This window comes from Cajanus cajan, chromosome 6 (genome assembly GCF_000230855.2).
Source record: "Cajanus cajan strain Asha chromosome 6, NIPB_CcT2T_4, whole genome shotgun sequence".
Classification (NCBI taxonomy): Eukaryota; Viridiplantae; Streptophyta; class Magnoliopsida; order Fabales; family Fabaceae; genus Cajanus; species Cajanus cajan.
In genome coordinates, this window is record NC_138522.1 from 29,744,931 (window position 1) to 29,757,168 (window position 12,238).

At 36.6% G+C, this 12,238-nt stretch overlaps 2 protein-coding genes across 2 annotated transcripts; both read left to right on the forward strand.

The window, feature by feature from the left end:
- The first annotated feature begins 590 nt into the window (after positions 1 to 590).
- On the forward strand, positions 591 to 1,664 carry LOC109819165 (uncharacterized). The gene has a single exon (XM_020384790.2). It carries the CDS (start codon positions 591 to 593, stop codon positions 1,662 to 1,664), a length of 1,074 nt encoding a protein of 357 aa, XP_020240379.2.
- A 9,003-nt stretch (positions 1,665 to 10,667) lies between these two features.
- Positions 10,668 to 11,153, forward strand: LOC145958629 (uncharacterized). Its single transcript, XM_083076134.1, has one exon. It carries the CDS (start codon positions 10,668 to 10,670, stop codon positions 11,151 to 11,153), a length of 486 nt encoding a protein of 161 aa, XP_082932260.1.
- The last annotated feature ends 1,085 nt before the right edge of the window (positions 11,154 to 12,238 follow it).

Here is a 12,238-nt window from a genome sequence, read left to right on the forward strand (position 1 = left end):
AGCTTAAAATCACGAAATGCCTTCATCTTCTATTAGTTCTGTATAATTTTTTGTAGGGGTATTTTGGTCTTTTTTGCGAAAGTTGTCAGATTGGGCTGAAAATTGGGGGTCTTTTTTGCCAAATTCCTTCATTTAGACCACTTTTTCAATTTTTTACTGTTTTTGATATTTTTAAAAATCACCAAAAAATTCTCAAAATTAGGAAATCATGTATGAAATGATGTTCTAGTGGTGAAATATTTTTTAAAATTCATTTCATATAGTTTTGCATGTTACAGTTGCTTATATAGTAAATATTGACTTTTTTGTTGACTTTTGACTTTTTTGTTGACTTTTGATTTCATAACCTTGTATGTGTTCTTACTTGCATGACTAGGTCCAACCCTGGTACATTACATGATTTTGATCCTAAGATAGAAAGAACACTTTATCATAGGTTAAGGTCTAGGTCTAGTCAGAATAATAATAGTAGTATAGTTAATTCTGAAGTAGTTATTAATTCTACTTTTAATTTTCAATCATGCTCAAATAGTGATACTTTTAATTTTCAATCTTGCTCTTCTTCTGAAACTGATTCTAAATTTGATATCATGGCTAATAATCGTGAACTCACTTTGAAGGAATTGGTTACACCTAATGTTGTGTATCAACCATGGTGTGACCAATATCCTGATAATCAAACAAATTATGAGCTTAAATCTGGACTTATCCATTTATTGCCCAAGTTTCATGGACTTGCAGGTGAGGATCCTCATAAGCATTTAAATGAGTTCCATGTAGGTTGTTCCACCATGAGACCTCAAGGAGTTCCTGAAGATCATGTCAAAATGAAGGCATTTCCTTTCTCTTTGGATGATGTTGCAAAAGATTGGCTCTACTTTCTACCAGCAACAATCACTACATGGAATCAAATGAAGAGGTTGTTCCTAGAGAAATTCTTTCCTGCATCCAAAACAACAACAATTAGGAAAGAGATTTGTGGTATAAGGCAACTGAATGGAGAGACTTTGTATGAGTACTGGGAGAGATTCAATAAGTTGTGTGCTACATGTCCTCAACAACAGATTAGTGAGCAATTATTGATTCAATATTTTTATGAAGGACTAACCTTGATGAATAGGAACATGATAGATGCAGCAAGTGGGGGAGCATTGATGGATAAGACACCAAATGCTGCAAGGCAACTCATTTCGAACATGGCAGCCAACACTCAACAATTTGGATTTAGAGGAACTGTCAAGGGAGTAAATGAGATGGCAATTGGTGCTGGTTCTAGTTCTGTTTGTGGTGTGGATAATCAAAGGCTGGAAAACAAAATTAATGAGCTGACCACCATGGTGAGACATTTAGAAATTGAACAAAAACAACAGGCGAGTGCAGCAAGTGAAGGTCCAGCAACAGTTTGTGGCATTTGTTCTTCAGAGGAGCACTATACACATTCATGTCCTACTCTACAAGAAACAAATGCAAATGTTTCTGGAATTTACACCAACCAACAACAACAATATAGGCTTCCACAACAGCAACAAAATTACAATCCATACTCCCAAACATACAACCCAGGTTGGAAGGATCATCCAAATATGAAATGGGGGCAACAACAACAACCTTCATTCCAACCTTCTGGGAAATATCAGCCTCCATTCAAGCAGCAACAACAATAACCACCAGCACCTACACCTACACCTCCTCCTGCACAAAAGAGTGGACCTTCATTCGAGGAGATGATGCAACAGATGGCTACACAAAATTTACAATTTCAACAACAACAGTTGCAGTTTCAGAGAAATATGGATGCCACTGTCCAAGATTTAAAGACTCAAATTGGCCAGTTAGCATCTCAGGTAAATCAGTTTCAATCTCAAGGTTCTGGCAAACTTCCCTCCCAAACAGTTTTAAATCCAAAGGGGAATGTGAGTGCCATTACCTTGAGAAGTGGAAAAGAGTTACCACCAGTGCAGCAACAATCAGTTGTAGCACCAGTGGAATGTGATTCTTCCTTTGCAAGTGCAGCTGAAAATAATGATGCAGCAAAGAGGAGATCAGAGATTCCACTCCCCTTTCCAAATAGACCAGCAAAGAAGAGATTAGAAATTGATACTGAACTGCTGGATATGTTTAGCAAGGTGGAAGTCAACATTCCTCTCCTTGATGCCATCCGAAAAATTCCAAAATATTCAAAGTTCCTTAAGGAATTATGCACTAATAAGAGGAAGTTAAAGGGTGATCAGAGAGTGAACATGGGAAGAAATGGTTCTGCATTACTCCAGAAGAAAAATGTGTCTGCCATTATTCCACATGATCTACTTCCTGATTTGCCACAAAAGTGCAAAGATCCAGGAACTTTTACTAACCCTTGTACTATAGGAGAAGAAATTTTTACTAATGCTATGCTGGATCTAGGTGCTTCAATAAATGTTATGCCTGCATCTGTTTTTAGATCATAGCAGATTGGAGACTTGATTCCTAAAGGTGTGAGCATTCAGTTGGCAAACAGGAGCATTGTGCAGCCACTTGGAGTAGTGGAGGATGTGCTTGTCAAAGTAGAAGATCTTCTCTTCCCTGCATACTTCTACATTCTTGAGATGGAGGATGAGTCATCCAGTCATGCTACATTGATCCTTGGGAGACCATTCCTAAGGACAGCAAGGACAAAGATATATGTGCATGCAGGGACTCTTTCTATGGATTTTGGAGATAATCTGGTGCAATTTAATATTTTTGAGGCTATGAGACATCCAATAGAAGACCATTCTGTTTTTAGTTTGGATGTTATTGATTTATTAGTTGATGATTGCACAGATTTTGATGATGATCTACTTGCTGATTTTTCTAATTTTACTGACCCATCATGTACTTGTGATGATGATTCATCTATGTGTGCTATTTGTGCAAAAATTAGTGTTGCTATTTCAGGTACAGCAGATTTAGCCACATTAGTAGATGTTTCACCATCAGCATCTAAGACATCATCTCCATCTCTACCTTCTTCATTGTCAGTACCATCCACTGTGCAGACACCATCAGTAGAGTTAAAGCCTTTACCTGCACATTTGAAGTATGCTTATTTAGAGGAAAATCAAGGGTTTCCTGTCATTATAGCTAGCATTCTTGAATCTGATCAGGAGGAGAGACTGTTGCAGGTTTTGAGAGACCATACGAAAGCCATTGGTTGGACTTTTGCTGACCTTCTTGGGATTAGTCCTGCCATATGCATGCACCAGATTCTACTGGAGGATGAGTTCTGACCTGTGAGGCAGCCACAAAGAAGACTCAATCCTACTATTTTAGATGTGGTGAAGAAAAAGGTCACAAAGTTATTGGCAGCAGGTATAATTTATCCTATTTCTGATAGCAAGTGGGTTAGTCCTGTGCATGTGGTTCCCAAGAAGACTGGGATGACTGTGGTGAGGAACCAGGATGCTGAGTTGGTTCCAACCAGAGTTCAAAACAGTTGGCGAGTTTGTGTAGACTATAGAAGACTTAATCAGGCAACTCGCAAGGACCACTTCCCTCTTCCATTCATTGATCAGGTGTTGAAGAGGTTGGCAGGTAAACCACACTATTGCTTCTTGGATGGATTTTCAGGGTATATGCAGATTCATATTACACCAGAGGACCAACACAAGACCACATTCACCTGTCCATTTGGCACATTTGCTTACACTAGGATGCCATTTGGTCTATACAACGCTCCGGCCACCTTTCAGAGGTGTATGGTAAGTATATTTTCTGATCTATTGGAGAGTTGCATGGAGGTGTTTATGGATGATTTTATAGTTTATGGTTCTTCATTTGATGCATGCCTAGAGAGTCTATCTAGGGTATTAGATAGGTGTATCCAAACTAACCTTGTGTTAAATTTTGAAAAATGTCATTTTATGGTCACACATGGTATAGTTTTGGGTCACCTAGTCTCTAGTAGAGGCATTGAGGTTGATAAGGCTAAGATAGATGACATTGCTTCTTTACCTTACCCCGCTTCTGTGCGGGAAGTACGTTCTTTTCTTGGACATGTAGGTTTTTACAGGAGGTTCATCCAAGACTTCAGCAAGATTGCACTGCCATTATCCAAGCTTCTACAGAAAGAGGTGGAGTTCATTTTTGATCAGCCTTGTCAACTAGCCTTTAAGGAGTTGAAGAAGCGGCTTACCACCACACCTATTGTACAGCCGCCTGATTGGGAGCTTCCATTTGAGCTCATGTGCAATGCATCCAACTTTGCCCTTGGAGTTGTTTTAGCTCAACGAGTTGGGAGGCTTTCGCATGTCATTGCTTATGCCTCTCGCACATTGGATGCATCTCAAGTCAATTACACCACCACTGAGAAAGAGCTTCTAGCTATTGTATTTGCTTTAGATAAATTTCGTTCATATTTGCTTGGCTCCAAAATTACTGTGTTTTCTGACCATGCAGCTTTGAGATTCCTGTTGAAGAAGCCTGATGCTAAACCCAGATTGATCAGGTGGATGCTTTTTCTTCAGGAATTTGATATTGAGATCAGAGACAAGAGTGGTGCAGAGAATTTGGTAGCAGACCATTTGAGCAGGATTGAGGGGGGGAGTGTTGATCCCCTGCCTATTAGAGATGATTTTCCTGATGAGTAGTTGATGCACTTACATGATACTGCTCCTTGGTTTGCTGACATTGTTAATTATTTGGTTGCAGTGTTCTTCCCCCAGATTTATCTAGATCACAGATAGCTAAACTGAAAAGTGAAGCTAAATATTATGTTTGGGATGACCCTTATTTGTGGAGATTTTGTAGTGACCAGGTGATCTGCAGGTGTATTCCAAATCATGAGATCCAGTCTGTACTTTAATTTTGTCATGCTTCACCTGTTGGAGGACATTATGGTTCATACAGGACAACTAGGAAGGTGTTGGAGAGTGGGTTTTATTGGCCCACCATTTTTAGAGATGCACATAAGATATTCAGCACCTGTGAGCAGTGTGAGAGAGCAGGGATGGCCATTACACGCAGGCATGAGATGCCCCAACATCCTATCATTTTCTGTGAGGTTTTTGATGTTTGGGGTATTGGTTTTATGGGTCCATTTCCTGCATCTTTTGGTTACACTTATATTTTACTAGCTGTTGATTATGTTTCGAAATGGGTGGAGGCTAAGGCCACCAAAACTAATGATTCTAAAGTTGTTGTGGATTTTGTTAGATCCAATATTTTTTGCAGGTTTGGTGTGCCTAAAGCCATCATCAGTGATAGGGGGAGCCATTTCTGTAATAGGAGCATGCAAGCTTTGCTTCATAAGTATGGGGTGGTGCATAGAGTGTCTACAGCTTATCATCCTCAAACTAATGGGCAAGCTGAAGTTTTTAACAGGGAAATCAAGCAAATTTTGTAGAAAATAGTGCACCCCAATAGGAAGGATTGGAGCAAGCTTTTTGATGGAATCATGCCTAGGAAGGCAAGAGGTGACATATTGAAGGAGCCAAGAGGAGTTGGCTAGACATGAAGGTTTGGGCCAGTCAGGGCCCAATGGGCCTGATGGGCCTGGGAAGGCCCAAGTTGAACTTTTCATGGGCCATATTTTGTTATAGCTATTTTCATATGTTTTGTATACATCATGTTAGTATAGGTATCATATATTTTGGTCTTGTATTTTGGACCACATAGAGTAGCATTTTAGGTTTTAGGCTTGTTGGGCCTAGTTTTGGGCTTCATGGGCCTTTGGGCTTTTGGTACCCAATATTGGGCTCATTTTCATTCTTGTAATTTTTCCTTTCCATTGTATTTGTTTGACCATTGTATTTAGGTCATTAGATTAGGAATATACAAGAATTACTTAAATAGGCAAAATAGGTTAAACTAGGTTTAATTTGGAAGTCATTTAAGTTACATTTGAGTCACATGTTTAGCACCATGGGTGGCTGAACATGTGCCACTCAAATTAACCCTAAATAACTCTCAAATAAAACCTAAATGCATCTAGGCACCTAAATTTTCGGACTAGCACATGGGAGCCAAAATTTGAATTCAAATTTCAAGTTTGAATTCAAATTTTGGGCGCCACATGTAGCCTTGGATTTAGGCGCCCAAAGTTGCACACTTGGAACCCTACTTAAGTGATTCTTCCACTCTTTGTATTCACTTTTGAGAATAATGAAATTTGAGAGCTTATTCAGCCAAATTTCGTTCAAGAGTCACCATGAGAGAAAGCTTCACCTTAGGAACCCTTCTAGGATTTCCTCCTCTTTGAAGTGAGCTTTCCCTTGCACCTTAAGCTTGGATGCTTCCATCCAAGGCTTAAGCCTTCTTCCTATCCGAGAATCTCCTCCATCTAGTGTTCATCACGTTGGTTTCTATTTCCTTGAAGAAGATCCATGCATAAGGAGAGCTAAGGAGAAGAACATTCATCACTCCTCCTTACCATTTTCCATCAATTTTGGTATCAAAGCAAGGTCTTCAAGGAGATAAGTGTTCTTGAGTTTTGGTCCGATTGTTTTTGTGTTCTTTGTGTTCTAAGTGTCTTGTTTGAGTTTCTTTTCGGATCTACATGTTTTATATCATATTTTGTTCCATAGATCCATTGGTTGATTGTTCTTGAATTTCTTCCTCAATCAACTTGTTTAGGACCTATTAGCTTGTGCTTGTTTTTTGATTTTAATTTTGAGTCTCTCCATTCCTAATATGTGTCCGTGATTGGACTGCATACATTACATTTAGATTTTGGTTTTTAATCCATGTTTTGTCTTAGTATGTTTGTGTAGTCTTTATATGTCTTAAAATTCCTTGAATAGCATGTTGACCTAAATTTCTTTGTGTATTGTTCATCAATTTGTTGCTCTCGGTTTGCTTATTGTTCTTGCCTCCTATATGTGCTTTTTCTTTTACCTTATTGTGTTCATAACTTGCTATTAGTTCTAGTAAGTTTCTTTAGAGTTAGGTTTCCATTGTGTCTTAAGTTTTCAAATCACATTTCCATTGAAAAATCTTATAAAAATTTTTGTGACTCAAAATTTCAAGTGCTTAATCTTACTTCTAGTGCACTATCTTTCGGATTCAAATTTTAAAAAGTAAATAGGCTGAAAACAGAGACAAAAACAGAGTCTAAATCAAAAGAAAAGTACAAAGATTCAAAGAAGAAAAGTGTACAAAAGAATCCAAGACAAAACCTAAAAACTAGTGCACTAGTTTCCTTGTTTTCACTTGAATTTTTGTCTAACTTGTAGTCACGGTTTCTATAGCTTGGAATCTTAGAAAAATTTGAAACAAAAGGCAAATATACTTTCTGGACTCTTAACTTGAATATAGAAAAAGAAAGAATTAAAAAAAAATTAGAGAAAGCATTTTAAAGTGAAAAAGCCGAGAGGTGTACATTGGTGAAAAATCACTTGATTCCTTGTTATTGTTTTGACTACTACTTGTGCTATACTTATCCAATTGCTTTCAAATTTTTTTTGTTTTGTTCATCTACTCTAGTACCTATCTAGGAACATTCCTAACTGAGTGCTAGCTTTATTTGGAGTCTTATTTTCCAGTTTTACTTATTGAACCTCTTTGAGTCTTGTCATATATACATATTACTCTTAACTTTTGGTATAAGCTTTCCAAATTGTGCTTTATTGCTTGTCTAGTTTTCTTTCAATAATTTCCCTGTGCTGGAAGTGGCCTCAAATCCTTGCTCAAGGATCAAGCATTGCTCAACAAAGAGTAGGAAAAGTTTGGACACTAAGACCTAAAAATTTGACCTAATTTAGTGACCAAAACTTCTCCTAAACTTCCTTCACTTGAGTGACCATTCCTTTCACCTTGTGAGGCAGCCACCATTAACCTCTTTGTTGTGTTTCTTTTGCAGGTCCAGTAGCATCATATTGAAGGATTAGTGGCGGATTAAACACTTGATTAAGTGTTGGAAAATTTGCACAACAATCCGTCACTAAATTGGTCACCAAAACCGCCATTTATTGCTTTCTAGGCTAGTTTAAATTTTGCAATCTCTCTTGTATTTTAAAATCAATTTGTAAAGCTTGGAGGGAGTATTAAGAAGCTGGTCAGGTATATCTAACTCCTTGTTAGCATCCTCACGTGTAGTGCTAGTGGAAGTGGCTTGGAAATTTCATATGTTTCAAGCTTCCACTTAGGATATCTGACTAGTTGCTTACATTGTTTCCTTTAAGTTCTTTGTCTTTTAATTGCTTTATTTTGCTGCCTTGAAACGTCTAGAATTGTGTAGATTTACTTGCTCACGTTTAGTTTAGTCTCAAAAACAAACAAATTGTGAAAAAGCATTCAAAATTTTTGTGAAAAGCTTTGGGAAATTGGAAGTATCACAAAGGAGTTTAGTGATTTCCACTTGAAAAGGCTTGGTTATTAAGTGGCTCTTTGTAGCTCACCTCCCTTGATAGTGCAACTTGTACACTTAGACTTCCAAGTGCTATTTTCATTCCTAGAAAATACCAAAAACATTTTATAACTTTTTGCATAGCATATACAAAAAAAAATTCTTTTGTTTAATCATGAGAAAATATTTCTCAAGTGGTAGTGAATTAAGCTCTCCAAAAGGTTTTTCACATTCTACTCAAAGGCTTAAATCACTAACACCTTGGACAAAGCAAGAAGCTTTAAAAAAAGAAAAAGAAAAACTTGAAAAAAAAGCACAAATTGCAATTTTAGAGGAAGAAATTCACATTATTAAACAAAAGAGAGAAAAACTTTTAGCAAAAGAAAAATTGAGAAAAACAAGAGAAAAAGAAAGAAAAAAGGCATTGCTCTTAGGGAAGAGTAAGGAGGAAAATAATTCCTCTAAAGGACTTGTGAGTGAAGAGAGTTGTTCTACCACTAAAAATCATTTACAAAATACTCTCTTCATAAATAAAGACCTTAACTCTTACCCTAATCTTACCACTAGTCATGAAGTAGAGATTCAAGAACAAATCATTCTAAAGAAAAATGAATCTCAACTTCAAGATGTAGTGAAGAAGGAGTGGACTACATTTAGTTCCACTTCTTGTGCTACTTCCTTGGAGGTGCCCAAGGAAGATAGCCTTCCTCTCTTTAGGAATCCTTCTACCATAGTTTTTCTAATAAAGCACCCAAATTTTGGAATATATTGTTTGATAGATACATCTTGTCATATTTCATATTCTATTTTTGATCTTATGGGAAGTTCATCTTTATTTGAACTTAATTTGCACCCTTCCCTACAAAACAAAAATAGTTTATATGAGTTTTCAAGATTTTCCAAGACATTTTATCTACCAAACAATATGATTCAAAATTGTTTAGGACGTTTTCTAGTATTCTTTTCTTTATATTTTAGGAAAAGCCTAGGCTACCATTTAGGGTATTTTAGGCAAGATATTGTAGTGTTTAAAAATCATTCTTTTCATTGTCTTAGTCATAGTGTTATTACATTCTTAGGTTTTACTTCTAGGTTATGCTTAGGAGAGGAGCCTATTTCTACTTTTAGGGAGTCTAATTTTGATAGTTTATTTTTTCTTAGGCTAGATATAAGGACTCCTCTTAGGATCCATAATCCATTTTCTCATCATAAACATGTCACCTCTTATACATGGTTTGTTGTGTATGTAGGTGATGTTTCTTATTCCATGCATCCTCGTGATTTGAGGACAAATCCTTTTCAAGAGGGAGGGGATGATGGAATCATGCCTAGGAAGGCAAGAGGTGACATATTGAAGGAGCCAAGAGGAGTTGGCTAGACATGAAGGTTTGGGCCAGTCAGGGCCCAATGGGCCTGATGGGCCTGGGAAGGCCCAAGTTGAACTTTTCATGGGCCATATTTTGTTATAGCTATTTTCATATGTTTTGTATACATCATGTTAGTATAGGTATCATATATTTTGGTCTTGTATTTTGGACCACATAGAGTAGCATTTTAGGTTTTAGGCTTGTTGGGCCTAGTTTTGGGCTTCATGGGCCTTTGGGCTTTTGGTACCCAATATTGGGCTCATTTTCATTCTTGTAATTTTTCCTTTCCATTGTATTTGTTTGACCATTGTATTTAGGTCATTAGATTAGGAATATACAAGAATTACTTAAATAGGCAAAATAGGTTAAACTAGGTTTAATTTGGAAGTCATTTAAGTTACATTTGAGTCACATGTTTAGCACCATGGGTGGCTGAACATGTGCCACTCAAATTAACCCTAAATAACTCTCAAATAAAACCTAAATGCATCTAGGCACCTAAATTTTCGGACTAGCACATGGGAGCCAAAATTTGAATTCAAATTTCAAGTTTGAATTCAAATTTTGGGCGCCACATGTAGCCTTGGATTTAGGCGCCCAAAGTTGCACACTTGGAACCCTACTTAAGTGATTCTTCCACTCTTTGTATTCACTTTTGAGAATAATGAAATTTGAGAGCTTATTCAGCCAAATTTCGTTCAAGAGTCACCATGAGAGAAAGCTTCACCTTAGGAACCCTTCTAGGATTTCCTCCTCTTTGAAGTGAGCTTTCCCTTGCACCTTAAGCTTGGATGCTTCCATCCAAGGCTTAAGCCTTCTTCCTATCCGAGAATCTCCTCCATCTAGTGTTCATCACGTTGGTTTCTATTTCCTTGAAGAAGATCCATGCATAAGGAGAGCTAAGGAGAAGAACATTCATCACTCCTCCTTACCATTTTCCATCACTTTTGAAGGATGCTCTGTGGGCACATAGGACAGCTTACCGGACACCTATTGGGATGTCTCCTTATAGGATTGTGTTTGGTAAAGCATGTCATCTACCTGTTGAGGTTGAGCATAGAGCATATTGGGCAGTGAAGAATTGTAACTTGGCATTTGACCAAGCTGGTATGCAAAGGAAGCTTCAGTTGCAACAACTTGAGGAGCTTCAGTTGGAATCCTATGAAAACTCCAAGATTTATAAAGAAAAAGTCAAGCGCTTTCATGATAGTCATCTTTTGAGAAAGGAGTTTAAAGTGGGCCAACAAGTATTATTGTTCAATTCTCGCCTAAAGCTCATTGCCGGTAAACTTAGATCAAGGTGGGATGGTCCTTTTGTTATTACTAATGTGTTTTCCCATGGTGCAGTAGAAATTAAAAATGAAGTTACTGGCAAAACCTTCAAAGTGAATGGACATCAACTTAAGGAATTTCATCAAAGTCCAAAGTTGGAGGACAAAAATGTGGAGGACATTTCATTAGAAGAGCCAACTCTTGGACCTTGAGGGAGTTCTACCCCTTTTCTATAATTTGCAATTGTCTTTATTGATTGAATTATTTGTTTCATTAAGGACAATGTGTGTTTCAAGTGTGGGGGGGAGTTGTTTGTTAAAAAAAAAATTGTTGTATTCTTTTCTATTTCTGTTTTCTGCTTTCTGTTTCTGATTCTGTACTGTTTTTGTATTCATTTCTGTTTCTATTTTTTGCTTTCTATTTCTGTTTCTGTATTCTATTTTTTTTCTTCTGTATTCTGTTTCTATTTTATTTTCTGTCTTTGTTTTCTGTTTTTGATGTTTTGCTATTTTGTTGTTTTGAAATAGAAAATAGAATGAAAAAAAATCTTATTTTTTTTTCTTTGGATTTGTAAATGTATGGATTTAGAAAGTTGCATCATTTTTGTTGATTGGTTGAAAATCATGAAGTGTAAATCATTTGTGCATTTTTAGTTTTGTAAGTTGATTTGAAAAAATAAAGTTTGATTCTTTGATAATAGAATTTTAACCTTGTGAGATTTGAGCCTATATTGATGGATGGAATACATCACTCCATTCCAATTTCTTTCTTGTGTGAATTTGCTCATGATTGCTAGATTACTCTAGGTTTTGCCTTAACTCTTTTTGAAGCTTCTTGTTCACATGCTCTATTGATATGATTTAGGCATTTAGGCATTTGTTTCTTAAACTACTAGCCAAATAGCCTACCTTACATATTTTTTTCCCCTAGTTTCCCTCTTTGAGCCTTTATAACCCTTCCTTGATTTTAGCTCATTATAAGCCAAAAGTGAAAAACCATGATATCCCATAACCTTAGGGATTAAAGGAGCTTTGGAATTGTTTTGGGAATGGGTTCTTTATAAGTGTGGGGGTGCTTTTAGGGAATACTTCTATATTGTTGATATTGAGTTATTTGGCACTTAAAAAAAAACAGAAAAGAAGAAGAAAAAAATAAATAAATAAATAAATAAAATAAAAATATACCATTGGGAGGCAAAATTCAAAATTCAAAATTCAAAAAAAAATGAAATACATATGAAAATGTATAGCATGACAATTTATAGGAGTTTCTTCTAGGGGTAATCTTTATGCTTATT

Bases quoted from the DNA above. Each gene is read 5' to 3' on its own strand.
- LOC109819165 (XM_020384790.2), top strand. From the start codon at position 591: ATGGCTAATAATCGTGAACTCACTTTGAAGGAATTGGTTACACCTAAT.
- LOC145958629 (XM_083076134.1), top strand. From the start codon at position 10,668: ATGTCTCCTTATAGGATTGTGTTTGGTAAAGCATGTCATCTACCTGTT.